The sequence below is a fragment of the Dromaius novaehollandiae genome, chromosome 9 (assembly GCF_036370855.1).
Source record: "Dromaius novaehollandiae isolate bDroNov1 chromosome 9, bDroNov1.hap1, whole genome shotgun sequence".
Lineage (NCBI taxonomy): Eukaryota > Metazoa > Chordata > Aves > Casuariiformes > Dromaiidae > Dromaius > Dromaius novaehollandiae.
Genome location: NC_088106.1, coordinates 12,336,893 through 12,360,889, shown reverse-complemented (window position 1 = coordinate 12,360,889; position 23,997 = coordinate 12,336,893). Strand labels below are relative to the sequence as shown.

Below are 23,997 nucleotides of genomic sequence, written 5' to 3'. Positions count from 1 at the left end.
GTGGCACAGGCGGTGCCGTGGGACCGGGGGCGAGTGTCCCGCTGGCGTCACGCGGCGAGGGGGGGACGGAGCGGGCGACCCCGCCGGCCTGGGCATCTCCGTCAGCCGGCGCCGGCTTCGCTTAGCCGAAAAGTTGGCCCCGTGGCCTGTGCCCGCGTCGCCTGGCCGGAGGGGGACAATCGGGGCAGTGCCACCGGGCCCGGAGGGAACCGGGCATGGGGATGCTGCCCAGGGCATGGTGGCACCTGCTCCCCCCCCACCCGCTTCCCCGTCCCCTGGGGGCCCGGCGGGGCCAAGGCAAGCGGGCAGGGTGCCCGCGGCGGCGGGGCGGCGAGGGGCGGCGGAGGCGGGGGGCCGAGGTGGGAGCGCGGCGCGGGCCGGGGCTTCCTTTCATCTCGGCCGGGGCCTGTCGCGGTGCCAGCGGGCGCCCGCGGCCAGCGCTGCGCCTTTGATGTGCCGCTGCGGCGGCACTGCCAGCCCGCCGGCACCGGGGGGCCGGGGGGGGCGCGGGCAGGGGAGCGCGGCCGGCGCGCGGCCCCCCCCCTTGCTCCCACGCGGGGTGGGGATGGGGACACGGGGACCCCCTGCCCCATAGCAGGGATAGATGGAGGCATGAGCACCCCCGTCCCCCAAACGGGCACGGGGACCCGGGCACCCCCTGCCCTCTAATGGGGACGGAGAGCGGCGTGGGCACCTCCTGCCCCCGAGACGGGCACAGGCACACGGACACTCCCTAACAAGGGGGGAAACAGGGACGTGGGTCCCCAAAGAGGCTGTGGGGTCCCAGGCACCCCCCACCCCTCAAAAGGAGCCGAGGACGGGCACGTGGGCAAGGGGGGCAAGAGGGAGACATGGGCACCCCTAAAAGTGTGGGGGGGGACCCTCTCCGGCTGCGTGGCACCCCACTTCCTAGAGTCCCCATAGCCCAGGGCGTCATGGCACCAGAGCCCCCCGACCCCCCCCCCCAGACCCCTACCCCCCCCCCCAGCACCCCCCTTCCCGCAATCTCTGCCTCGCCACTTCTCGCCCGCTCGCCCGCCTTTGAAGCGCCCGGCGCAGCCCGTGCCCTCCCCGAGGCCCCTCGCGCCCCGAGCAACGCCGGTGCGTTCCCACTCGCCTGACGCCACCTCCTGCCCCCTCTCCTCTCCCCCCCCAAGCCCCCCCGCCTTGGCCGGCCCCGCTCCCAGCTGGCCCCCTCCCCGGGGCCCGCGGCCGGCGAGGGGGGCACGGGCGGCCGGGCAGCGGGCAGGGGAGGAGGGAGGGTGGCGCGGCCGAGATTGGCGTGAAAATGATCAAGGGCCGCGGGCAGCGCCGGAGCGCAGCGCCCGTCTGATGCCGCCCGCCCGGAGGCCCCGTCGAACAAAGGCGGCATTGAGGCCGCGGCTGCGCCCCCCCCCCTCCGCTGCCCCCGCGCCCCCCCGAGCTGGCATCTTGGCGCGACATTAATGAACTCGCCTGTTTGCGCTCCCCTGGCCCCTCTCTCCTCCCACCGCCCGGGGGGCACCGTATATATCTGCCTCTCCTCGCCTGCCTCGGGCACTTCGGGGGTCCCCCCTGCCGCCCCCCTCGCCCGCCGGGGATGGAGCGAGGAGCGAAGAGGACGGGGCCGGCTGTCCCTGCCGTCCGCCCCGGTGCCCACCTGCGGCCCGCGGCGCTCCTGCTTCTCCTGCACCTGCTGCAGCTGGCGGGGGGGGCCCCGCTGGGCCCGGCTCTCTACCCCATGCCCCCCGGCGTCCTGCAAGGTCAGTGCCCGCCTCGGCGATGGGGCGTGGGGATGGGGGAAACTCTGCGGGAGAGTTTTGGCTGCCAAGGAGGGGGCGAGGCTGCGGGAACCAGGACTTTGGGGTTCTCTCTCTGGGGAGGGGTGAGCGAGCGGGATGCCTGGGTCCCTGTCCTGGGAGAGGACAAGCCTCCCCGACCCCTGGGAGATGCCCTTGCTGCCCAAGGCGGGTGGCAAGCGCTGCCCGAGGAACGTGAGGGGGAAACGGGGTTGCAGCTGGGCATGGTTTGTGCCCTGTGCCCGGTGAGCTCTTCCCCCCATCCTGGGTACCTGTGCCAGCCCCACGGGCCCCTCGGCCGGGGGGCACTGGGAGCAGGAGAGTGGCGATGGAGGGGTACCAGCAGGCACAGGCATGGGTACATGTGCAAACATGGGTGCACGGACATGGATGCACCTGCCTGGCACGGACACCCCTGCACACCCACGTTTGCACCCACGTGTGCTCACGAGGGCACCCTGTGCAGCTGGGCACACACAGGCCCCGGGAAAACACCCTCCCCGTGCCACCCCAGCTGCCACCCCGTGTGCTGGGGACAGCCGTGCCCGTCACCCCAGGCAATGCTGGCGGGGTGCTGGAGTCCGTGCCCGGGCTGCACTGGGCTGTCCCCAGCCTGGCACCCGCTGTGGAGGTGCCGCTGCAGCTGGTGCCCAGGGCAGGTCAGCACACAGCGGGGGGCATGGGCACTGGGGGGGCGCTCTGAGGTGCTGGGGGTGCCCGGGGGTCTGAGCGCCCTGCCACGCGCCTGCCAGCGCTGTCGAGCCGGGGGACGCTGGTGCTGGAGGCAGCACTGAGGAGTGCCCTGCTGGCGCTGGAGGGGGCCCTGGCTGAGCACCAGCGGCAGCGGGGCACCTGCGGGCTCTGTGCCCCCTGCCTCTTCCCACCCTGTGCCAACCTCACCCGCCGCTGCCCACGTGAGTCATGGCCCCGGCAGCACACTGCCCTGGGGTCCCCACCCAAACCCACCCCATGCCCTGGAGACCCTGCCCAAACACCACCCTGGGGTCCCTACCCAAACCCACCCCATCCCCTGGAGACCCTGCCCAAGCGCTTCCCCAGGGTCCCTACCCAAACCCACCCCAACCCCTGGAGACCCTGCCCAAACACCGCCCCGGGGTCCCTACCCAGATACCACCCCATCCCCTGGAGACCCTGCCCAAACACTGCCCAGGGTCCCTACCCAACCACTGTCCCATTCCCATGAGACCCTACCAAAACACCACCCTACGACCCTACCCAAACACTGCCCTCTCCCCTATAGACTCCCAAAAGACTCCCCAGAGACCCTCCCCAAACATTGCCCTACCTGCTGAAAAACCATCAAGTCCCTACCCAAACGCTGCTGGGAAACCCTAACAAATCACCGCCCCATCTCCTTGAGACCCTACCCAAATATCACCTGCACACCTTAACCAAACAGTGCCCCATCTCCTGTAGAGCCTCCCCAAACACTGCCTGACCCCCTCTCTGTTCCCCAGAGACCCTCCCCAAACAGACCCAGCACCCTGGAGGCCCTACCAAAACATGCCACCTCAGAGCCCCACCGTGCCCCCCTCCCCATCCATCCCAAAGTGGAGCCCAGGATGGCCAGGGTGGGAGGTGGGCAAGGATGGCGGAGGGATGCCGATGGCCCCGCTGTCCCACAGCGCCAGCTGTGCCCCCCGCCGTGCCCCCCAGCTGCCAGGCCCTGCTCGACGCCCAGGCGCTGCCCGAGCTGCCCCAGCGCAACTGGGCGCTGAGCCAGGCGTGTGCCCCCTACCAGCGCCTGTGCCCACCCGAGGGGGCCCAGGGGGCTGCCTGCACCCCGCTCAGCGCCGGGCACTGCCGCCGCCGCCTCCAGGAGTGCCGTGAGTGGGCACCCGCATTGCCCCTCCGGGCTCCCATGGCTCCCCCCAAAGAGGGGAGCCCTATGACAACAAATGGGGTGTCCTGGTGGGCGGGTCATTGCCTGGGGGGAGGAATGGAGCATGGTGGGGGCAGGGAGTGGTGGGGTAAGATGGGGAGATTGGGGATGGCAGGGCATGGGGGGGATGGAGGATGAGGTGATCTGGGGTGGGATGGGGAAATTGGGGGGATGGAGGCATTGAGGGGTGATGGGGGAACGGGAGTGGGATGGGAAGACTGGGGGGCCAGGGGCATTAGTGGTGGTGGATCTGGGATGAGAAGGGGAGATGGGGAGGATGGGGCATTGGTGGTGACAGCAGCCTGGGGTGGGATGGGGAGACTGGGGGGATGGAGGCATTGGGGGGTGATGAGGAGATTGAGGGACAGGGGCAATGGGGGGATCTGGGGCCAGGCACAGAGGGTGGGGTGATGGGGGCATTGCAGGGTGACGGGTGAACTGTGGTGGGATGGGAAGAGTGGGCAAACAGGGCCATTGGTGGTGATGGGGACTCTGGGGTGGGATACTGGGGGGATGGGGCATTGCGAGGGGCTGAGGGGATCTGGGGTGGGATGGGGGCATTGGGGGGGCAGGCAATCGAGGAGTCTGGGGTGATAGAGGAGATTAGGGGGGTGGGGGCATTGGGGAGGATGGGGGCACCTGGGGTGGGATGGGGGGCTTGGGGCATGGGGCATTGCAGGGTGGAGGGACCTGGGGTGGGACAGGGGCACTGGGGGGGCTCACAGGGACATCTGGGGTGGGATGGGGAGGTTGAGGGGATGGGGACGTCATGGGCACTGGGAGGAATTGGGGGCGTGTGAGGGGGATTTGGGGGCGCTGGGGACTCGGGGTGGGGATGGTGGCGGGGATCCCCGCGTGCCGTGACGGCCTGTTCCCGCAGGGCTGGCGGCCGCTGCCCCGGTCCCCGACGCACCGGCGGAGGCAGCGACACCAGGTGAGCCGGTGCGGCCCGGCAGCGCTCACGCCACCCCCCCTCCTCCACCCCCTCGGCGCCGCGGGCGCCCCCCGGCCCCCCGGCTGCCTGCTGGGCCGGGGGGCAGAGGTTAGCGTCGGCAGCTGCCAGGCCGCGGGGCGCCCCCGGCCCGCCGCCCGCTCGCCTCCGTGAGCACGATGAGGCTTGACAGCGCGCCCGGCCTGGCCTGCCCCCCAGCCCTGGGGGCCGCGCGCCGTCTCCCGCCATCGCCGCCGTGCCCTGCCACCCTGCCGCGCGCGGGGCATCACCTCACCCCCACTTTGTGTGTCCCCCCCGCCGCAGGGACCTGCGGGCGCCGAGCAGGCCCCCGCGCCAACGCCACGGCCCCCCGAGGACGCATCATGGGCGGCGGCGCGGCGGCACGGGGGGCATGGCCCTGGCTGGTGTCGGTGCGGCTGCACGGGGAGCTGATGTGCGGCGGGGTGCTGGTGGGGCACGCCTGGGTCCTCACCGCCGCCCACTGCTTCGCCGGGTACGGCGGGGGGGGAGGGGGGTCACGGCGACGGGGTGGGCCACCGCGCCCCGCTAACGTCCCCGCCGCCCCCGGCAGGCACCAGACCGAGCTGGCGTGGACAGTGGTGGTGGGCGACCACGAGCTGAGCAAGCCCGACGCGGGCGAGCGGGCCGTGCCTGTCCGGCGCATCCTGCCTCACCCCAAGGTAGGTGGAGGTGGGTGCCCCCCCCGGGCCTTCCCCTGCTGCCCCCCCCTCCCCGCTATGCCACCCCTTTTCCTTCCAGTTCAACCCCAAGACGTTTCACGGGGACCTGGCGCTGCTGGAGCTGGCGGTGCCGCTGGCGCCGTCGCCCGCCGCGAGCCCCGTGTGCCTGCCCAGCGGCCCTGGCGAGCCCGGCCCCGGCACCGCCTGCTACATCGCCGGCTGGGGCTCCCTCTATGAAGGTGGGTGCCCGCGGGGGCGGCCCCCTCGGCTGGGCGCTGCGCCCTGGGGCCCCTTCCCAGCGGCCCTGGGTGCTGGCGAAGCCGGGAGGCCGAGGTGACGGGCGACTCGCCCCGGCAGAGGGGCCGTCGGCCGAGGTGGTGATGGAAGCGCGGGTGCCGCTGCTCAGCCAGGAGACGTGCCGCGGCGCCCTGGGCAAGGACCTGGTCACCAGCGCCATGTTCTGCGCCGGGTACTTATCTGGCGGCATCGACTCCTGCCAGGTAACGACGGGGGGGGGTGTTGGGCAGCCCTGGTCGGGGGTGCCGGGGCTGCCGGACACCGGCCGACACAGGGCGTCCCTCCCGCAGGGCGACTCGGGGGGCCCGCTGGCGTGCCAGGACCCCTCCTCGCACCGCTTCGTGCTCTACGGCATCACCTCGTGGGGAGACGGGTGCGGCGAGCGGGGCAAGCCGGGCGTCTACACCCGCGTCGCCGCCTTCACCGACTGGCTCAGCCTCCAGATGGACCGTGAGTGCCCGCTGGAGGCGGCCGAGGGGCACAGGACAGCTACGGGAGGGATACCCGCGGGCGATGGCAGCGGAGCAGCCGGTGCCTCACGCCAGCCCCGGTGCCCCCGCAGCCTCCCACGCCAGCCGGGAGCCCAGCTGCTTCGACCTGCTGGCGCTGGCCCAGCTGCCCCCCGAGCGGCAGCCCACCGAGCGCGCCCGCCTCTGCGCCTTCTACGCCGGCGCCTGCCCGGCACCACTGGGCCGGGCCGCCTGCGCCGGCCTCGCCGAGGAGACGTGCGGCGCCAGGAGGCGGCGGTGCGGTGAGTCGGCGGTGCCCCGCGCCGGGTTTAGGGCCCGTTTGCGGCCAGGGACGCGGCTCACCCGCTGCGCCCGCAGAGCTGCACGCCTACGCCCAGACCTTGGTGGATCTCCTGCGCCGGGCCGGGGACTTCCTCCGAAATCAGCTCGACTTCTCCTTCCTCACCCGCGCCCTGCCCCAGCTCGTGGGCAGGATCTACAGGCACCTCTTCCCTGCCCGCGTCCGCAGGGATGCCCCAGGTACCCTCCCCGGGCCGCCTGGGGACGTGCCACCATGCTGCCTCAGTCCCTTCCAGGCCGGTGCCGGGGGCACGCTGAGTGCCAGCTGCCCACCCCGGCACCGCCACTGGGCTCCCCTACCCCCTTGCTGCCCCGCTCCTTGTTGTCCCAACAGGCCCAGCCGTGGTGGGGGGCCAGCCCAGCCCCACGGCGGAGGGTGCACCAGGACCCCGGACCCCCCTCACCAAGTAAGGGGGGAAACCAGAGCACGGCTGGCCGCAGGGGGCTGAAGGGTTTGGGGAGGTGGGTGAGATGCCCGTGGGCATCACCATGGGCCTGCCCAAAGCGTTGGGGTCCCCCTAACCTGGGCACATCTGGAGGGAGGTGGGCACAGCCCCCTGGAGCACCCAGGGCTGCCGGGGGGTCCTGAGGCAGGTGGCACTGCCCGGGGGACAGATGCCACCTGGGGATGCCAGGCACACGCCTGAGCTGGCCCTGCTGTGCTTGCAGGCAGGGGGCCGGGTGGCCGCCCCCCTTCGCCGGGCTCTTCCAGGCTGTGGGGCCCCGGCTGCAGGACTGGGTGGAGGCGCTGAGGGCCATGGCAGGGGGCAGCCCTCTGGCACCCACCCCAGATGGGGAGCAGCTGCCTGGGGAGACGTGGCTCTTCCTGCAGGTATTTGGAAAGGGATGGGCTGGGGGGACCCCCTGCCCCTCTGGTGGCGGTGTCAGCGGGGACCAAGACCATGCAGTCCCCCATGTCCCTCCCAATGTCCCTTGGCCCTGATATTCCTTGGCACCCATGGGGGTGGCACCCCCATCTCCACCACCACGGAGGGAGCGTCTTGCCCTCCCCAGCTGAAACCAGTACTCCCAGTCCAACCACTGCAGAGCCAGCTTTGGGTCCAACCCCGTAGCCATGGGTCCAACCTCTCAGTCATGTTTCCAACCCCACAGTCATCGGTCCAACCCCACAGACATGGATCTGACCCCACAGCTTTGGCTTTGACCCAAAGTGGCCACGAGGCAGCTACGCACGTCCCTGAAAACCCATCAGACACCAGTCCTGCCGTGTCCTGCACTCTGCCTCGGGCAGTGCCCACGGGCGCCCCACGGGGGCCCCATGGCCTGCTCTGCTCCTCCGTCCCCTTCAGCAGGGCGAGGAGGCGGTGGAGGAGCTGGTGGGCCAGGGCAGAGCCTTCCTCACCCAGCTCCGGGCAGAGCTGGGCCTCGGCACCCACCTTGAAGCCACGGAGCCACGACAAGCGCTCGGAGACCCGGCAGGGACCACTGTGCCGAGCCGTGAGCCCCGGGAGGCAGGCAGGTTGGGGACGACGGGCCACTGGGGTTGGCTTTCACTGCCCGGCTTCGTGCTCGGCAACTGCGTCCCTGCTGGGGTTTTCACACCTCTCTCCGTGGCAGGGTCTGCAGCGGGTGGGCGCCCGAGAGAGAAACGCGACCTGGTGCCCACGTTGGCCAGGGTGGAGGAGGAGGAGGCAGGTGAGGGACGAGGTAAGCACCCCGGCCACTGCAGGAATGGGTGCCAGCACACCCAGAAGGACCTGCACCAGGTCACGTGCTGCCCCTGGCCATGGGGATGGTGGCAAGCCTGGTCTCGGCTTTGCACCCTGGTCCCGGGGCTGCTTAGCCTGTGCGTCATGACAGATCTCCCACATCCCTGGAGGTCCTCTCCTACCATTGCCTCGGCTTACCGAGGTGGCCAGGAAAGAGCCCAGGCGTTCCTGGTCACAGCAGGGTGCCCCGGCACAGCCCGGCACCTCGTGCCACTGCTCCACCGTCCCTCAAAATCCCCGTCTCCCTCCCACCCGCCCCTGGGCTCCAGGCTGCCCCGGCCTCAATGAGTCGGCGGTGAGGGTCAGCGCGGTGCGAGAGCTGTACGCCTGGGTGCTGCGGGTGCCCGAGCCGGACCTGGCCATGACCTTCCAGGAGGTGAGTGCCTCGTCCCAGCCTGGCTCTCCCGCTGCCCGCCCGGCTGTGAAACCCTGGGGGCTCAGCTGGCAGCCAGGTGCCGGTTCGAGTCCCCCTTGGGGAGCCAGGCGATGCCCGCCCTGCAGCTTGCCAGGTGCCACCCCGCCGTGCCCCCCCACCCAGCAGCGCGGCCACCCTGGGCCTCATGGTGTTTTCCTCTCCTCGCAGATCCTGGTGGACTTGGGCTCCAAAAACTCCAAGGGGCTGTACCGGGCGCAGGTGCGAGCCACGGTGGGGGGCCGCCCCACGGCTTTCGCTGGCCTCGTGGGCCTGGAGAGCGACTCGCTGGCCCGCAGCATGCCCGGACTGGTGGCCTTGGCGCTCGAGGCCTTGAAAACCTAACGGTGCTCGCTGTGCCCTGGGGCACCATGCCAGCATGGGGACACGGACTGAGGCAGGGGTCTCTCATGTCCTCCAAGCCCCACTGCCCCCAGGCTCAGGCAATTCCACGCTCTTGTTCCACGTCTTGCCTCGGTTTCCCTCTCGCTGCCAGCACTGCCCGACCTCCCCAGGGCAATGGAGCATCTCGGCCAGGGATTGCAGCACTCCTCGCCCCTGGGAGCCCTGCCTTGGCCAGACCCTTCCCCCACTCCGGTTTCCCCAGCATCACCCGGGCTGTTATTTATTTGTACAGAAAAGGGTTTATTTTTCAATAAAGAAGGGCTCTATTTTGCAGTAGCTCACGAGTCTGAGGGCAGTGCTGTGCCGCGTGGTGCCAGCAGGACAGGCGCCGGGGGGGCCTTTCTGCGCGTGACACAGCAGCCCGCTGCCTCTCCCTTCCCGTCACCCCATCCCCATGAGCAGTGCCCCCCCCCGGGTCAGTTTACACCCCCTGGCATCGATGCTGTGCTCCAGCCCCCCAGCCTGGGGGGTCGTGTAAGGGTCCTGGTTTCTGCAAGGGTCCTGGCCCCCCAGCCCTCGGGCACTGCTGGGCAGGCAGGAGGGGGCTGGCACCAGCGCCTGCGGGGTCCTGCCCAGTCCTTCTGCCCAGCCAAGCTGGAGAGCCCTGGGCTTCTGTGCGGTGCCAGGGGTCTGAGCCACCATGGGAAGGGGCCGTGGGGAAGCACCCCCGTGCCTCTCAGCACAGCAACCAGTGCCCACCGCGGTGCCATCCCCTTCGGGGACCCGTGTGAAACCTCCTGCCCGGTGGAGGGCCAAGCGTGTCCTTGCCCACCAGTGTGGGATGGGACAGTGCCCAGCCAGGAAAACCCTGCCCTTGGGCACTGATGGGTGCCAAAATCTCTGCCTCCCTGCTTTCGGAGAGCCTGGGCCCCGACATTGCCCCTCGGTGCCCACTGACCCCCAAGCAGTGTCCCTGGACCTGCTGAGCAGCAGGAAGGGACCTCACTCCTCCAAGCGCTCGGCGGTGCAAGTCCTGGAGCAGGCACGGGAGAGGTGTCGGGCAAGGGGCGGTGGGGTGAACACCGCAATCCAGCCAGCCGACACCAGCTGCGCCTGCCCATCTCCCCTTCTCCGTCCCCGGGGTGCCGGAAGAGGGGGGGCCAGAGCTGGTATCCGGTCTTGTCCCTCTTCCCGCTCAGCACCTGGCACCATCCATCTCCCCTCTCCTGCCTGCAGCCGGACATCCGTCCCCTGACAGCACGCAGGGAGGTGGCAGGGGGCCCGGCACGGCGCGGAGCGGGAGGGCACCACGGGCACCGCATGGAGAGCCTCCCGGCACGGCTGGCCCTGCTCTGGGCACTGGTGCTGGCGGGTGAGCATAGGGCTGGGGGGTGCCCTGTTGGTGGGGGGGTTCTGAGGCCCCTTGATGGGGGTCAGGGCTGGGGCGATGCTGGCAGGACCCCGCTGGGCACAAGTGCCCCCACGTCCTGCTGATGTGCATCACCCAGCAGAGTTGCATGGCTGAGTATCGCCTTCACCGTCATCCTGCCTGTACTGCCAGAGCCGGGTCCCTGCCTGAGCCATGCGTGTGTGTGTGTGTGTGTGTGTACACTGTGCCACTGCATCTGTGTGTCCCTGTGTGTGTGTGTGTGTGTGTGTGTGTGTGTGTGTGTGTGTCCATCTGTCTGCATGCATGGTGCCACTACATCCATGTCCGGTGTGTCTGTGCCTCTGTGTGTGCATCTACGTGCACAGTGCCACCCTGGCTGTCCCCCTGCGTGTCTTCTGTCCCTGTGCACGTGGAGTCAATATCTGTGTGTCCATGTGTCACTGCATGTCTGTGCTCATGTCTGTGTCCCTGGCCACATGTCCCTGGCCAGATGTGCCCACATGCCCCATGCATGTGTGCATTCCTGCACGTCTACCTCTGTGCCCCTGTATGCCACAGGCACGGCAGCGCCCTGGTCTGTTCCCGTTCCCCCATCCTTACGCCACCCTGCCCTTGCCAAGCATCCCCATGGGGCAGCACTGGGTAGCCCAGTAACCCCCCAAGACGGGACAGGGCCTGACCCTGCATCCCCCAGGTGGGCTCTGCGTGAACCAGGAGGAACGGCTTATCCACTACCTCTTTGAGGAGAAGGGCTACGACAAGGAGGTGCGCCCCGTCGTTTCCATCGACCAGACCGTGGACGTCTACCTGGCCCTCACCCTCTCCAACCTGGTCTCGCTGGTGAGTCCCCAGCAGGCAGCACCTGCCACCTCAGGGCCCCTCCAGCCTCACCTCATCCCAAGGGTCTCTCCCTCAGATGCCCTGGCTGGCAGTGACCCGGGGGTCCCAGTGGCCAGGCCGGGACAATGCCGAGCTGTATGGCTCTGCCATCTCACTGCACCGTGCTGTCGTTGCAGAAAGAAGCGGATGAGACACTCACCACCAACCTGTGGATTGAACATGTGAGTAGGGGGTGCGTGTGCCAGGGTCTGGCACTACCAAATTCCTGCCTGCTTCCCTCTTCCACAGCCCCCTGCCCTGGGCAGCAGCCTCGCAGCATGCCATGGCAGCTGTCCCCTGCCATGGCACACTGGCCAGGGGGACACCAGGGCATCAGCTGTGCCCTGGGGCATGGGAACGGAGCAGCCTGGTGTGGTGAGGGGTGACATGGGGCTTGCCCCTCCCAGGGCTGGACTGATTACCGCCTGCAGTGGAACGAGTCTGAGTTTGGGGACGTCAAGGTGCTTCGCCTGCCACCGGACATGCTGTGGCTGCCAGAGATCGTCCTGGAGAACAAGTGAGCTGTGCCTCAGTTTCCTCTTCTGCACCCCCACCCTGGGCTGGCCAAGACCTCCAGCCACCTGCGGTGGGGTGACCGGCATCCTTGGTCAGAGCGGTCAAGCCATCCGCAATGCCAAGGGGGGCCACCCTGCGCTGCCAGCCGGCCCTGGTGCCCACCTCGCTCTCTCTCGGTGCAGCAATGACGGGCTCTTCCAGATCGCTTACTACTGCAACGTGCTCGTCTACAGCACGGGCTATGTCTACTGGCTGCCGCCCGCCATCTTCCGCAGCACCTGCCCCATCAACGTCGACTTCTTCCCCTTCGACTGGCAGAATTGCACCCTCAAATTCAGGTGCCATTGGGCTGGCAGGGGCCGGGCCAGCGCAGGCAGGAGGGCAGCAGGGCACCAGGCTCCCCCACTGCCAGCACAGTCCCAAAAAAGAGTTTTGGTCCCCAAGCAAGCGGCACACGTTTGAGTTATGGGAGTGAGGAGAAGAGCCCGGGGTAGGGGTGCTGCACCCTGGGGTGCCCAGATACCCCTCCCACTGCATCCAAAATGTCACTGCACACGTGTGCCCTCTGCAGTGAGGATCTGGGCAGTGCCAGCCCCCAGTGTGCCCTGGGGTGGATGCCTCTCCCGGGTGCAGGTCCGGGTGCAGCCAGGCAGGGCTCTGTGGAGTGGCTCAGGGGGGCCCTTGGTATCATGCCAGAGGCTGGGGCAGGTGGGTGGCAAGGATGCGGCAGTGGGCACAGACCCTCACCGCCTGTCCTCTGGGCCAGCTCGCTGGCATACAACGCTCGAGAGATCAGCATGCACTTGAAGGAGGAGAGTGACATGGAGACGGGCAAGTATTACCGGGTGGAGTGGATCATCATCGACCCCGAAGGCTTCACAGGTAACGTATGCACCTCCTTCCATGGCCTATGGCAGCAGGACACCTTGTACAGGGCTCTGGGGTGCTCCACCACCAGGACACCTCGTACAGGGCACGGGGGAGCCCCATATGGGGCACAGGGGCAGCCCACCACCAGGACACCCTGGTATGCAGGGCTTTGGTGCCCTGGCACCCATCCCGCCAGGTTTGACACTATCCCTATGTGGGGCAGGGAGGACGGGTGCTGCTCTCAAGGATGGTGAGGCCCCAGGTGGGCTGGGCTTGGGGAGGACAGGCATGGCTGGGTTTCCCCCCTGCCACTTGCCATCCCGTGTGCCCTGGCAGAAAACGGAGAATGGGAAATCATCCACCGCCCAGCCCGCAAGAACATCCACCCCAACAACCCCCCCGAGAGCAGCGAGCACCAGGACATCACCTTCTACCTCATCATCAAGCGCAAGCCGCTCTTCTACGTCATCAACATTGTTACACCCTGCGTCCTCATTGCCTTCATGGTCATCCTCGTCTTCTACTTGCCTGCCGACAGTGAGCGAGCCCCTCGGCACCTGTGCTGGGCACGGGGACACCCCATGGGGCACCCCACATCCCACACCTGCACTGGACCCTGGGACATGGGGACACCCCACACAGGGCACTGGGACACCCCCATAACCCACACAAGGCTTTGGGGCATAGGGACATCCCAACACCCAGCACAAGGCACCCTGGCACAGGGACACCTCAGGGGCACCCTGGCACCAGGACACCCCAGACAAGGGATGAGGAACCCATCATCCTGGATGGACACCTTGGCAGGGGACACCCTGAGCAGGGCACAGGATACCCCATGTAGGGCACCCCTAAACCAGAGCACCCTACACGGGGCACTGTATCCTGGGGTGGGACACTGGGAGGGTATCCCAGCACAGGGGACACTGGGAGGGATCACGGCACTGGGGTGACTGGGAGGGGGACCAGAGGCAGGGATTGCCCTGAGCTCACCTGCTCTCCAGGTGGTGAGAAGATGACGCTGGTGATCTCTGTGCTCCTGGCCCAGTCCGTCTTTCTCCTGCTTGTCTCCCAGCGCCTGCCTGCCACCTCCCACGCCATCCCCCTCATCGGCAAGTGAGTCCTGGCCACCACCTGGCATCTTGGAGCCTGAGGGGTGGCAGAGGGTGACTCTGTCTGTGCCCACCTCCAATGGTGATGCCAGCCCTGTAGTGGAGGAGAACAGGGCTGAGTGGTCTGTCCCCCCCCCCCCCAGGTACCTGCTTTTCATCATGCTGCTGGTGACAGCTGTGGTGGTGATCTGCGTTGTGGTACTCAACTTCCATTTCCGCACTCCCAGCACCCACATCATGTCTGACTGGGTCAAAGAGGTGAGTGGGGTGCTGGGGTGCCCCTGAGGAAGAATAGCCATGGATTAGCAGGCTTGGTGGGTGAAGCAGCAGGGGTGGCACCATGCCCCATGGAGGGTATGGGGCATCACTGCCCTGGCACAGCATCAGAGTCCCCCATCTGCACCACCACAAAGGGCTCGGTGTCTTCTGCTGCACACCTGGTTGGGGCTGGAGGGTGAGGACGAGGTGCCCACCCCAGGGTCAGCATGGCACTGGGTGCCATGCCCAGCTGTGACGCCTTGGTCCTGTGTCCCAGGTCTTCCTGGAGACCCTGCCCCGTCTGCTGCACATGTCGCAGCCAGCCGAGAGCCCAGCGGGTGCCCCACGCATCCGGCGCTGCAGCTCAGCCGGCTACATCGCCAAGGCAGAGGAGTACTTCAGCGTCAAGTCCCGCAGCGAGCTCATGTTCGAGAAGCAGTCGGAGCGGCACGGGCTGGCCAGCCGCATCACCCCTGCCTGTGAGGACTGGGGGGGCATTGGGGGTGGCAGAGCCAGGGTGCCCAGCAAGGGTCACCTCCCCTTTGGGGCCACCTTTTGGAGCGCCTTGTCCCGGGGACCTATCTCATGGCTCCCATGCCCCCAGGCTTGGCACTGCCTGGCACAGATGCTGGCCACGACCAGGTCTACGAGCAGCTGAAGCCGGCCGTCGACAGCGCCAACTTCATCGTGCAGCACATGCGGGAGAAGAACAGCTACAACGAGGTGGGTGCCGTGGGCACAGCGGGGGCAGATGATGCCCACAGCTTCTCCCTCCTTGCTTATGGGGACTCCCCATGCCTGCCGTGCCATCCGCTGCCCACCTTCCCTAGGAGAAGGACAACTGGTACCGCGTGGCCCGCACCGTGGACCGGCTCTGCCTCTTCCTCATCACGCCCATGCTGGTGGTGGGCACCCTCTGGATCTTCCTCATGGGCATCTACAACCACCCGCCGCCGCTGCCCTTCGCCGGAGACCCCTACGACTACTGCGAAAAGAACAAGCGCTACATCTAGGGTGGGGGGGAGGGTGGTGGGGGGGGAAACTGCCCTTCCCACTCAGCTGCCTTGGTGTGGTGTTGCCAGCTGGGAAAATAAAGCTGAGCTTTTCTTGCCACAGGGGGCTGAGTTGGTGGCTGCTCTCGGTGTCCCTGGGCACAGGGCTCCCCTAAGCACACCACGCACACACTGGGGAGGGCAATGCCAGGTCCGGAGGGTGCCCAGGGAAAGGGTGGGTGCTGGGCACCCACCATGCCCCATCTGCAGTGTTAGGTGTCCTGAGCATGGGGGTCCTCAGCTGTGGTCAGTGAAGGGGGAAGTGGAGTTTCCCTTCAGGGCACAGCAGCAGCAGCCCTGGGTAGTGCAGTGGATCAAGCACTTGTGCCAGGAAGGGCTGGAAAAGGGGACAAGCCCCCCACATGACACCTGCCAACCCAGCCAGTCGGAGAAGTGCCATCAGTGCCACGTCCCATCCCCATGCCCGCCAGGGAAACGAGACCCTCCTCTCCCAGCCCAGAGGCACCAGCATCTCCCTCCCGGCATGCCCCATCCCGCAGCGCCAGGCTGGAGGGGATGGGAGTGTTTCTGTCCCCAACTTGGCAGCAGGAGGCCAGGGCTCCGGTTACAACAGGCATGGCTGACGTCCCCCCACTGGCGGTGGCCTGGGACAGCTGTCACATCCTCTCCGCCGAGCCAGGAATCCACCTCCCTCTCACAGGCTCTGGTGGGATTTGAACTCCTGCCCCAGAGGGAGGTGCTCAGGGGGGCGCAGCCCCCTCTCCCACCAGCACTACCCAGATGGGCATCACTCCCTGGGCTCTGCCTGAACCGGGGGGCAAATAGGCACCGCTGGGAGGCACAGGGCACTGCTGAGGCATTCGCAGCACCTGCCTCTTTTCCGTGACCCATGGGTGCAGGGCTTTCCGCCGGTCCCACAGGCGTGCGGCGGGGAGATGCACCCCTCTGCTTGGGGGATGGGGAAACTGAGGTACAGAGAACATTTGCCTCCCAGCCCTGCAGCAGATACCAACACCCCCCCCCCCCCCCCCCCCCGGGGCACAAGGTGTCACCAGGCGCTTTCCAGCAAACTGGCATCAGCCAGTCGGGGGGTTGCGGGGGTCTGGCCCCTGCCTGTCCCGCCCCGGCCCGCATTGTTTTTGGGAACAGCTGAGGGCGGTGAGGACAGCTGGGCTGTCCAGGCCGCCCAGGCGCCAGGCCCAGAATAGCTCTGTGCGGGCGCCGAGCGGAGCCGAGGCCCTGCCACTCTGCGGCCCCCGCCATGCGCTGCCCCGGTCTCCTCCTGGCCCTCTGCGCCCTGGCAGGTAAGGGGTGCCCACCCTGGGGGAGAGGCCCGGAGGGGGCACCCAGTCTTCCCCCTTTCCCTCGGCCTGGGCAGTTCTTGGGGGTTTGTCGCCCGGGGCGCACAGCGATGTGCACCGCCACCCTGGGGGGGGGGGGTGGTCCCTGTGCCGACAGCCTGCAGCCCCTGTGTCCTGCCCCGGTGGGGTCCCTGGGGTGTGTGGGGTTGTACGCGGGTGCACAGCACCGCTGAGGCACAGACTCCCACGCCCATGGGTGTGCAAGCACACCGGCGCTGCGCTCATACGCTGCACGTGCACGGCCGCTCCCACACACGCATGCTTGCACACCGGGACACCGATGCACGCCGTCAGGCACACTTGGGCATCTGTGCACACATGTAGCCACACACACACACACACACACACACACACACACACACACACACACCACGACACCCCCCCAGCCATGCCAGCACCTCCTGGGGATAGCAGACTCCAGGTAGCCCTGCGAGTGCCCCCGTGCCTCCACCCCGGGGTGCCCCACAGTGCGTACCCTCCCCAGGCGTGAGCTGCAGGAACCAGGAGGAGAAGCTGCTCCAGGACCTCATGGCCAACTACAACCGCCACCTGCGCCCAGCACTGCGTGGAGACCAGCTCATCAATGTCACCCTCAAGCTCACCCTCACCAACCTCATCTCCCTGGTGAGATACCCCCTGCACCAGCCCCTGCTGCCTGCACCAGCCACCCTTTATGAGAGCAGGGCCACCCCAAGGCGGGTGCCCGGGGCCACCATGGCCCCATCCTGTGCCACCGGGGTGCTGGGGTGATGCTGCAGAGGAGCCCCGGCATCCGGGCACTGCATGGGAGAGGCTTTGCCTTTGCCCCCGTGCCAGGGGGCAGCAGGTGACCATGGGGCAGAGGTGGGCAGGGTGCTAATGCTGCTGTCTCCCCTCTTCCTTCCCAGAATGAGCGGGAGGAGACCCTCACCACCAACGTCTGGATCGAGATGGTGAGGCCTGAGGTGGTGCCTGTCCCCGGGCAGGAGCCCCAGGCCACCTTGCCCCTCAGGGTGGCACCCCATAGCAGGCTGGCACTGAAACCCCCTTTCATGGGTGCCCCCCAGCTGCAGGGGGCAGCACGGGCTGGGAGGCTTACGAGTGCTCCTAGCCCGGAGTGGGTGAGAGAGGCCAAGAGGGGCTCAGTGACCCCCCCCGTCTGCTCCCCTTACCCCAGCAATGGTGTGATTACCGCCTGCGGTGGGACCCCAAGAAGTATGACAACATCGAGCTGCTGCGGGTGCCCTCCACCATGGTCTGGCTGCCCGACGTTGTCCTGGAGAACAAGTGAGGCTGGGCAGGGCTCCCTGCAGCAGGTGCTGGGGGCATTTCCCCGTGCTGGAGCTGGTGGGCTGTGGGGGACATGGTTTGGGACTGATCCTGCCCTTTCTGCCCAGCATCGACGGGACATTCGAAATCACCCTCTACACCAACGTGCTGGTGTCCCCCGATGGCTGCATCTACTGGCTGCCCCCTGCCATCTACCGCAGCTCCTGCGCCATCCATGTCACCTACTTCCCCTTCGACTGGCAGAACTGCACCCTGGTCTTCCAGTGAGCATGGGGCGGGCGATGTGGAAGATCTTGCTGGGACACGAGGAAAAGGACAGCATGCACCCCCCCCCCCACCCCCGAATCCTGCAACGAGCCCTGGGGCGGGCAAGCACCACTGACAAGTCCCTGGCATCCCATGGTCCATCGGCTGCACAGGGCACCGTGGCTGAGCTGGGGCCATGGGTGGGCTCCAGGACCCTGCCGGCCCCCTTTCCCGGGGCGGCACGGTGCATACCCTGCTGGCACCAGCCTCAGCCACCCCTCATCCCTCCCCAGGTCCCAGACCTACAGCGCCAACGAAATCAACCTGCTGCTGACGGAGGAGGACGGCCGGACGGTGGAGTGGATCGCCATCGACCCCGAGGCTTTCACAGGTAACGCCACTGCCGGGCACCAGGTCGGGCCACCTCCGCGGCACGAGGAAGAGCATCCCGGTGTGGTGGGCATGGAGCAGGCCTGGGGTGAGGTTGGTGGCTGCCAAAAGTAGGGCTGCAGGGAGCTATTAGCAGCTCTTGCCATTACACCGGCACTTAAGTTATTAGTCAAAGCGGGAATGCGGGTGAGATTTGTTTTGCTAACCCCCCTGTCTCGGGCTCTCACCGCCTGGCAATCTCTCCCAGAGAGCGCTGCTCCTGGGAGCTTGATTGATGCTGGGAATGTAGCTGTCACGGCCAAACGATGACGTTTTCCATCACATTTTAATTGCATATTGAAGGAACAAAATGCTTTTCGGGCAGCGAGATTTATTTTTTCATTACTGGCCCGAGCAGTGATCTTGATTGGGAAAAATCTATTGCTCCCGCTGACAGTGGGGGGGAAACAACGCGCCGTAATCAAGTGTCGTGCTCGACTTCCCCCTGTGGCTCCCTGGCAGTGAGGCGCCGGGGGGACTCCCAGCCCCGTGGGCATCTTGCCCTGGGAGCCCCCAACCCCGCGGTGCCCAACGTGCCCTGTGGGTGCCCAGCTGCCCCTTCTTAACTCTTTCAAGGATATTATGCCCTGGTACCCTGGCCCACTGCTCCGTGCTCATCTCCCTCCTCTGCCTCCCCGAAATGGCTCTAGCCCCATTCCCCAAACCAGCCCTGAGCCATGCCCAACGTGGTGCCCATATCGAGCACCAGGCTTGCCCTCCTCCTGGCACTGGGACAGGGGCCAGCAGCCCCCAGCGCGGCACGGGGACTCACGCAGCACCGCTGCATGGCAGAGAACGGCGAATGGGCCATAAAGCACCGTCCCGCTCGGAAGATCATCAACGCAGGGCACTTCACCCCAGATGACATCCAGTACCAGCAGGTTGTCTTCTACCTCATCATCCAACGCAAGCCACTCTTCTACATCATCAACATCATTGTGCCCTGCGTCCTCATCTCCTCCATGGCTGTGCTGGTCTACTTTCTGCCTGCCAAAGGTACATGCTGGCGCCATGCCCACGGTGGGCACTGTGTGGGCAAGGGAGGCAGCACTGGGTGAGGAAAGGCCATCAGTCCCCTCGCATTTGGGGATCGCCCGTGCCATCTCACTCCCACTGCTGGTGTGGCTGGGCATGCAGGTGCCCCTCTCATCCTGCAATATTTGGGTGGGGGGGATGAATTTCCAGATACCTCAGGGTTAAACTTCTGTATCAGGATTTGGCTGGTTCAGCTTTGGGGCTGGGGTCGGGGCAGGCCCTTTGCCAAAGGAGGGCCATGCCTGCACCACTGCCCTGGGCCAACTTCTGCCTTTGCCCCTCCTCAACAGCGGGAGGGCAGAAATGCACCGTCTCCATCAACGTCCTCTTGGCCCAGACCGTCTTCCTCTTCCTCATTGCCCAGAAGGTGCCTGAGACGTCCCAGGCTGTGCCCCTCATTGGGAAGTAAGTGACGGACGCCAGCACCCACACAGGGATGGGGTGCCGGCCCTGCCAGCCCCCCCCCCCCCCCCCGAGCAAGGGGCAGCAGAGTAGGGGACACAGGCAGCCACGTCCCATCCCTCCACACATAGGGCTGGTACAAGGCTACCAAATGCCCATGTCCCACTGTTGGTTGGACTCTGAATTTCCACCTTGGGAGGACACCAAGCCAGGTGTTGCATGCCCACAGCTTGAGGCCCCAACAGCCCCACAGCTAGCGTGGCCCCATGCCCCATTCCAGGTACCTGACCTTCCTCATGGTGGTGACTGTGGTGATTGTGGTGAATGCCGTCATCGTCCTCAACGTCTCGCTGAGAACGCCCAACACTCACTCCATGTCCCAGAGAGTGCGCCAGGTACCTGCCTCTATCCCAGCCCTCTTATTCATGGGGCAGGGTGGGTATCTGAGGACAGAGGGTGGTCCCCCTCATGGAGCAGGGTGGTGGCGCGCCTTAGTCTGAGAGCAAGTCCTGGCAAAAGAGGGGCCCTAGATGTCCCCAAGGGACCACACTGAGCCACCAGGCCATTACCAAGGACACATAGCCTGGCATCCCACTAGCACATGGGGATGCCCTGGGCAATGTGGGGGGCACCTGATCGCACCCACCGGGTGACTCGGGAAGCAGAGGGGGGTGAGGTCCCTGCCTGCTGGCCCCGTGGGTGACACTGTGCCCAGGTGTGCCTGCACCACCTGCCCCGCTACCTGGGCATGCACATGCGGCGCGAGGAGGCGGCGGGGTCCCCGCAGGCCGCCCGCAGGCGCAGCTCCCTGGGGCTCATGGTGAAAGCCGACGAGTACATGCTCTGGAAAGCCCGCACTGAGCTGCTCTTCGAAAAGCAGAAGGAGAGGGATGGGCTGATGAAAACCGTGCTGGAAAAGATTGGTGAGTGCCCCAGGTGCCCGGGGCAGGCTGGCATCTTCCTGCCAGGCCAGCCAATGCTCCAAGCTACCTGGGCACCTGCTGGTGACTGCTGGGCTGTCCCTCCTGCCTGCAGGACGTGGCCTGGAGAGTGGCTCTGCCCAAGATTTCTGCCACAGCCTGGAGGAGGCAGGCCCTGAGATCCGCGCCTGCGTGGACGCCTGCAACCACATCGCCAACGCCACCCGGGAGCAGAACGATTTCAGCAGTGTGAGTTGGGGATGGGGCAGCTCGGGAGGGCATCCAGGGCCAGCACCACGCTGCCATGTGGGGGACACCCCCGGCAGCCCCTCACCACTCCCTGTGCCTCCTGCAGGAGAATGAAGAGTGGATCTTGGTGGGGCGGGTGATCGACCGCGTCTGCTTCTTCATCATGGCCTCCCTCTTTGTGTGTGGCACCATTGGCATCTTCCTCATGGCTCGCTTCAACCAAGCACCCGCCCTGCCCTTCCCTGGTGATCCCAAAAAGTACCTGCCATAGTGATGCCCGCATGTGCCTGCCAGCCCTCCCGCTGTGGGGACTGTCCGAGGAGGAGCCCACAACCAATGCCAGGGGCTGGGCACCTGCAGACCAGCCTGCCCAGCTGAGATCTCTGCAGGCACAGCAGCTCCTGGTGCCACACACAGCACTGGGAGGAGCTGGAGGTCACAGGGCTCCCAGCAGCGGTGGTGGTACAGAAGGGCGGAGTGTGGGGTGGCCATGCTTGTGCTGAACGTGGAAGTAAACCCCGTGGTGCTCTCATGGACCTATGTGGTGTCTTTGCTGCATGCCCACCGATCAGCCCTGCTTGGGTCATCCCTCTCGCGCAGCCAGACTGTTTCCCCTGCATACACGAAGGGCTGGCACATGGCTGAGGACAGGCACCGTGCACGCCTGCCACCCTTCCCCAGCACCCCACGAGGATGCTGCGAGATGGAACAAGGGGCGAACAAGAGCCGAGTCAGGCATCTGGTGGGCAGTGCACCAGCGCTGGCAGCGAGGGCCACATTCCCCAGATACACAATCACAGATTCAACCCCAAGGCAAATGTGGCCCCCGCTATCCCTTGCCATGACAATGGTGGGGCAGGAATCATGGATACAACCCAATCCCAGGGCAGCAGCAGAGCCACAGATGGGATGTAGGGCAGATAATTCCTCCCTCATTTATCCCCTGCCAGCTCGAAGACCCCCAGTCACAGCTCCCAGGGGCAGCTGCCCGGTGAGCTCAGGCAAGTGGCTTGGGGTGGGGAAGAGCCTGGGCCTCAGGGATGGGTACTTTCCCCCCAGCAATGCTGTGTCCCCCCATGCCCCTCACTGATCTCTGGGCCCAGCACCCCCCAGCTTTGTCCTGCCTGGTGGGGGAGATGCAGGAGGTCAGCAGAGGAGTGCCAGCGGGCAGCGGGGCTCTGCGGGCAGGGCAGGGAGGCTGAGGGGCTGCCAGACCAGCTGACTGCAGCCATGGTGCTTTACTGCCCAGGTAGGAGGGACCACATCCCTTGGCTGGTGCCTGATGACATCACCCTGCACCCCAAGCTCCAGGCAGCACTGCCCCAGTGCACATCACTGCCAGAGCTGAGTGATGCAGGGAGATTGCCTCATTTTGTGGGGTGTGCCACTGAGGGGAGTGAAGGGGGTTACTAGTAGCCCACAGGCCTGGGCCAGGGTTTGCTGGGCACCAAGTGGTTCTTGCTACATGGCAGGAGGAAGGCTGCAAACAGCCCCAACTGTGACCCACAGTGGTCTTGGCTGGCACTGCCAGGGTGGTGGGCAGCACAGGGCTTGCCTGGCACTCTGACCTCCGCAGAGCTGACACAGGACCCCCAGGAACCTACACTGTGGGGTGAGATGATGGTGGTTGCTGCTGAAGGTTACTGGGCATCGCAGCTCTCCACCCCCTAAACTTGCCCCCTCGGGCTGGGGGATGGAGCCATGGAGCGGACAAGTCGCTCCTGGCTTGGCCACGTGCCTGGGACACAGCCCGCATTGGGGTGAGGGTCCCAGCACAGCAGTCCCCCCCTCTGCTTTACCCCACAGTGGAGGCCAGCTGCCTGTGCCTGCACCTCTGCAGTCCAGCTCACACTGCCTGCATTCAGCTCTGGGATGTGCTGCATCTCCATCTCAGTGCCTCAGCTGCTGCTGGGAGAGGATGAGAGTCTTTACTGCCAGCAACCAGCTCCTGAGCACTGTCTGCCAGAGCCGAGGCACCACAGGCAAGGAAAGAGGGGAGAAGCAAACAGCAGCCAAGCCATCCCCTCTCGGATGCTCCTGGTTGCGGCCAGGAGCCATGTCTCTGGCCATACCACCCAGCTCCTTGCTCTCTGCAAGGTGACTTTTCCTACCCCGTCTCTGCAAGACATGATGCCCACAGTGCAGAGACCATGTGGATCCAGGGCACCTGGGCCACCAGCCCTGCTGCTCCAGGTCAGTGCCTCAGAGAGGGCAGAGATGGTGCCCACCTACCTGGGCATGGGTGTGCAGAGGAGCTGGCCAAGCACCCAGTGCCCTGACAGAGGTGGTACCTCCTGCCCCACTGCCCAGGTCACATCCCACACAGGCAGCCCCAGTATCTGTAAGAGATAACCAGGGTTCTGTGAGGATAGCAAAATGGACCATGAGTTTCTCGGGGGTGGAGGGAGCAGCTCCCATGCCTTCCATGTGGGTGGCATAGCCTGGGACCCCTGCCCACAGCCCCAAGCCCAGGAAGGCAGGTTCCCCCTCCAGTCATAAGTTAGGCTACCTCCCACCACACTGCAATCCTGGGGCCGCAGGCCCAGGGTGCCCATCAGGAGGGGGCTGGGTGCCAGGAAGGCACTGGAAATGCCCCAGCCGCTCATGTGCACACAGACAGTGGGTAGCACAGGGCATGTTCACAGACCCTGGGTTCCCCCCCCCGAAAAGGGCACTAGATGCAGAATCAATCAGCTCCAAGCTGCTTTTGCCCAGCCATTTCCCATTGATTCCTGGTTCCCCCACACCCCACTATCAGGGGATGATGACTCTAAACAGGGCCAGAGACTGCCCCCCCACTTCTTCTCCCTCTGTAGAAGTTCATCTTCTTGCGGACAAGCAAAGTCGTTGGCACATCCATACCACACAATTGGAAAGCTCTTCCAGCCCAGCAGGAGCCCCCATTTGTGGGCATGCTAAGAAACCATGTGCTCCACCACCTCGAAGTGATTTTACCTGCCCTCCAAAGACCTCAGGGTTTATCATCGCACCACAGACAAGACAACAAAAGCTTTGGCCAGGATGCCATGGGTCTTGGGTAATAGATGCATCCTACAGGAACCAGGGAGAGGGGACCGCCTTGCAGGTCGCTCCAACTGGAGCTGGAAGGGTGCTGGAGAGAGGCAGGGTGAGCTGCAGTGAG

At 66.3% G+C, this 23,997-nt stretch overlaps 3 protein-coding genes across 3 annotated transcripts; all 3 read left to right on the top strand.

The window, feature by feature from the left end:
* The first annotated feature begins 1,175 nt into the window (after positions 1–1,175).
* On the top strand, positions 1,176–9,232 carry PRSS56 (serine protease 56). The gene is made up of 16 exons (XM_064516724.1): positions 1,176–1,742; positions 2,531–2,692; positions 3,425–3,625; positions 4,562–4,615; positions 4,937–5,126; positions 5,205–5,313; positions 5,393–5,552; positions 5,671–5,813; positions 5,901–6,060; positions 6,173–6,361; positions 6,438–6,599; positions 6,754–6,826; positions 7,089–7,251; positions 7,733–8,087; positions 8,419–8,525; positions 8,733–9,232. Exons 1-16 carry the CDS (start codon positions 1,580–1,582, stop codon positions 8,904–8,906), a joined length of 2,565 nt encoding a protein of 854 aa, XP_064372794.1. The 5' UTR covers positions 1,176–1,579; the 3' UTR covers positions 8,907–9,232.
* An 861-nt stretch (positions 9,233–10,093) lies between these two features.
* Positions 10,094–15,007, top strand: CHRND (cholinergic receptor nicotinic delta subunit). Its single transcript, XM_026094833.2, has 12 exons — positions 10,094–10,278; positions 10,991–11,136; positions 11,313–11,357; positions 11,583–11,692; positions 11,874–12,029; positions 12,458–12,573; positions 12,898–13,098; positions 13,566–13,677; positions 13,817–13,931; positions 14,209–14,410; positions 14,536–14,654; positions 14,762–15,007. The coding sequence occupies exons 1-12, from the start codon at positions 10,227–10,229 to the stop codon at positions 14,942–14,944; spliced, it is 1,557 nt and encodes a 518-aa protein (XP_025950618.1). The 5' UTR covers positions 10,094–10,226; the 3' UTR covers positions 14,945–15,007.
* A 1,198-nt stretch (positions 15,008–16,205) lies between these two features.
* Positions 16,206–21,203, top strand: CHRNG (cholinergic receptor nicotinic gamma subunit). Its single transcript, XM_064517168.1, has 12 exons — positions 16,206–16,248; positions 16,790–16,929; positions 17,193–17,237; positions 17,462–17,571; positions 17,682–17,837; positions 18,114–18,211; positions 19,042–19,245; positions 19,575–19,689; positions 19,967–20,081; positions 20,402–20,609; positions 20,722–20,855; positions 20,962–21,203. The coding sequence occupies exons 1-12, from the start codon at positions 16,206–16,208 to the stop codon at positions 21,124–21,126; spliced, it is 1,533 nt and encodes a 510-aa protein (XP_064373238.1). The 3' UTR covers positions 21,127–21,203.
* Positions 21,204–23,997: the final 2,794 nt, after the last annotated feature.

Bases quoted from the DNA above. Each gene is read 5' to 3' on its own strand.
- CHRNG (XM_064517168.1), top strand. From the start codon at position 16,206: ATGCGCTGCCCCGGTCTCCTCCTGGCCCTCTGCGCCCTGGCAG. The intron at 17,572-17,681 runs GTGAGGCTGGGC...CTTTCTGCCCAG, and splicing joins GACGTTGTCCTGGAGAACAA to CATCGACGGGACATTCGAAA. The intron at 20,610-20,721 runs GTGAGTGCCCCA...TCCTGCCTGCAG, and splicing joins AACCGTGCTGGAAAAGATTG to GACGTGGCCTGGAGAGTGGC.
- CHRND (XM_026094833.2), top strand. From the start codon at position 10,227: ATGGAGAGCCTCCCGGCACGGCTGGCCCTGCTCTGGGCACTGGTGCTG. The intron at 12,030-12,457 runs GTGCCATTGGGC...CCTCTGGGCCAG, and splicing joins AATTGCACCCTCAAATTCAG to CTCGCTGGCATACAACGCTC. The intron at 14,411-14,535 runs GTGAGGACTGGG...CCATGCCCCCAG, and splicing joins CAGCCGCATCACCCCTGCCT to GCTTGGCACTGCCTGGCACA.
- PRSS56 (XM_064516724.1), top strand. From the start codon at position 1,580: ATGGAGCGAGGAGCGAAGAGGACGGGGCCGGCTGTCCCTGCCGTCCGC. The intron at 5,127-5,204 runs GTACGGCGGGGG...CGCCCCCGGCAG, and splicing joins GCCGCCCACTGCTTCGCCGG to GCACCAGACCGAGCTGGCGT. The intron at 6,827-7,088 runs GTAAGGGGGGAA...CTGTGCTTGCAG, and splicing joins CCCCGGACCCCCCTCACCAA to GCAGGGGGCCGGGTGGCCGC.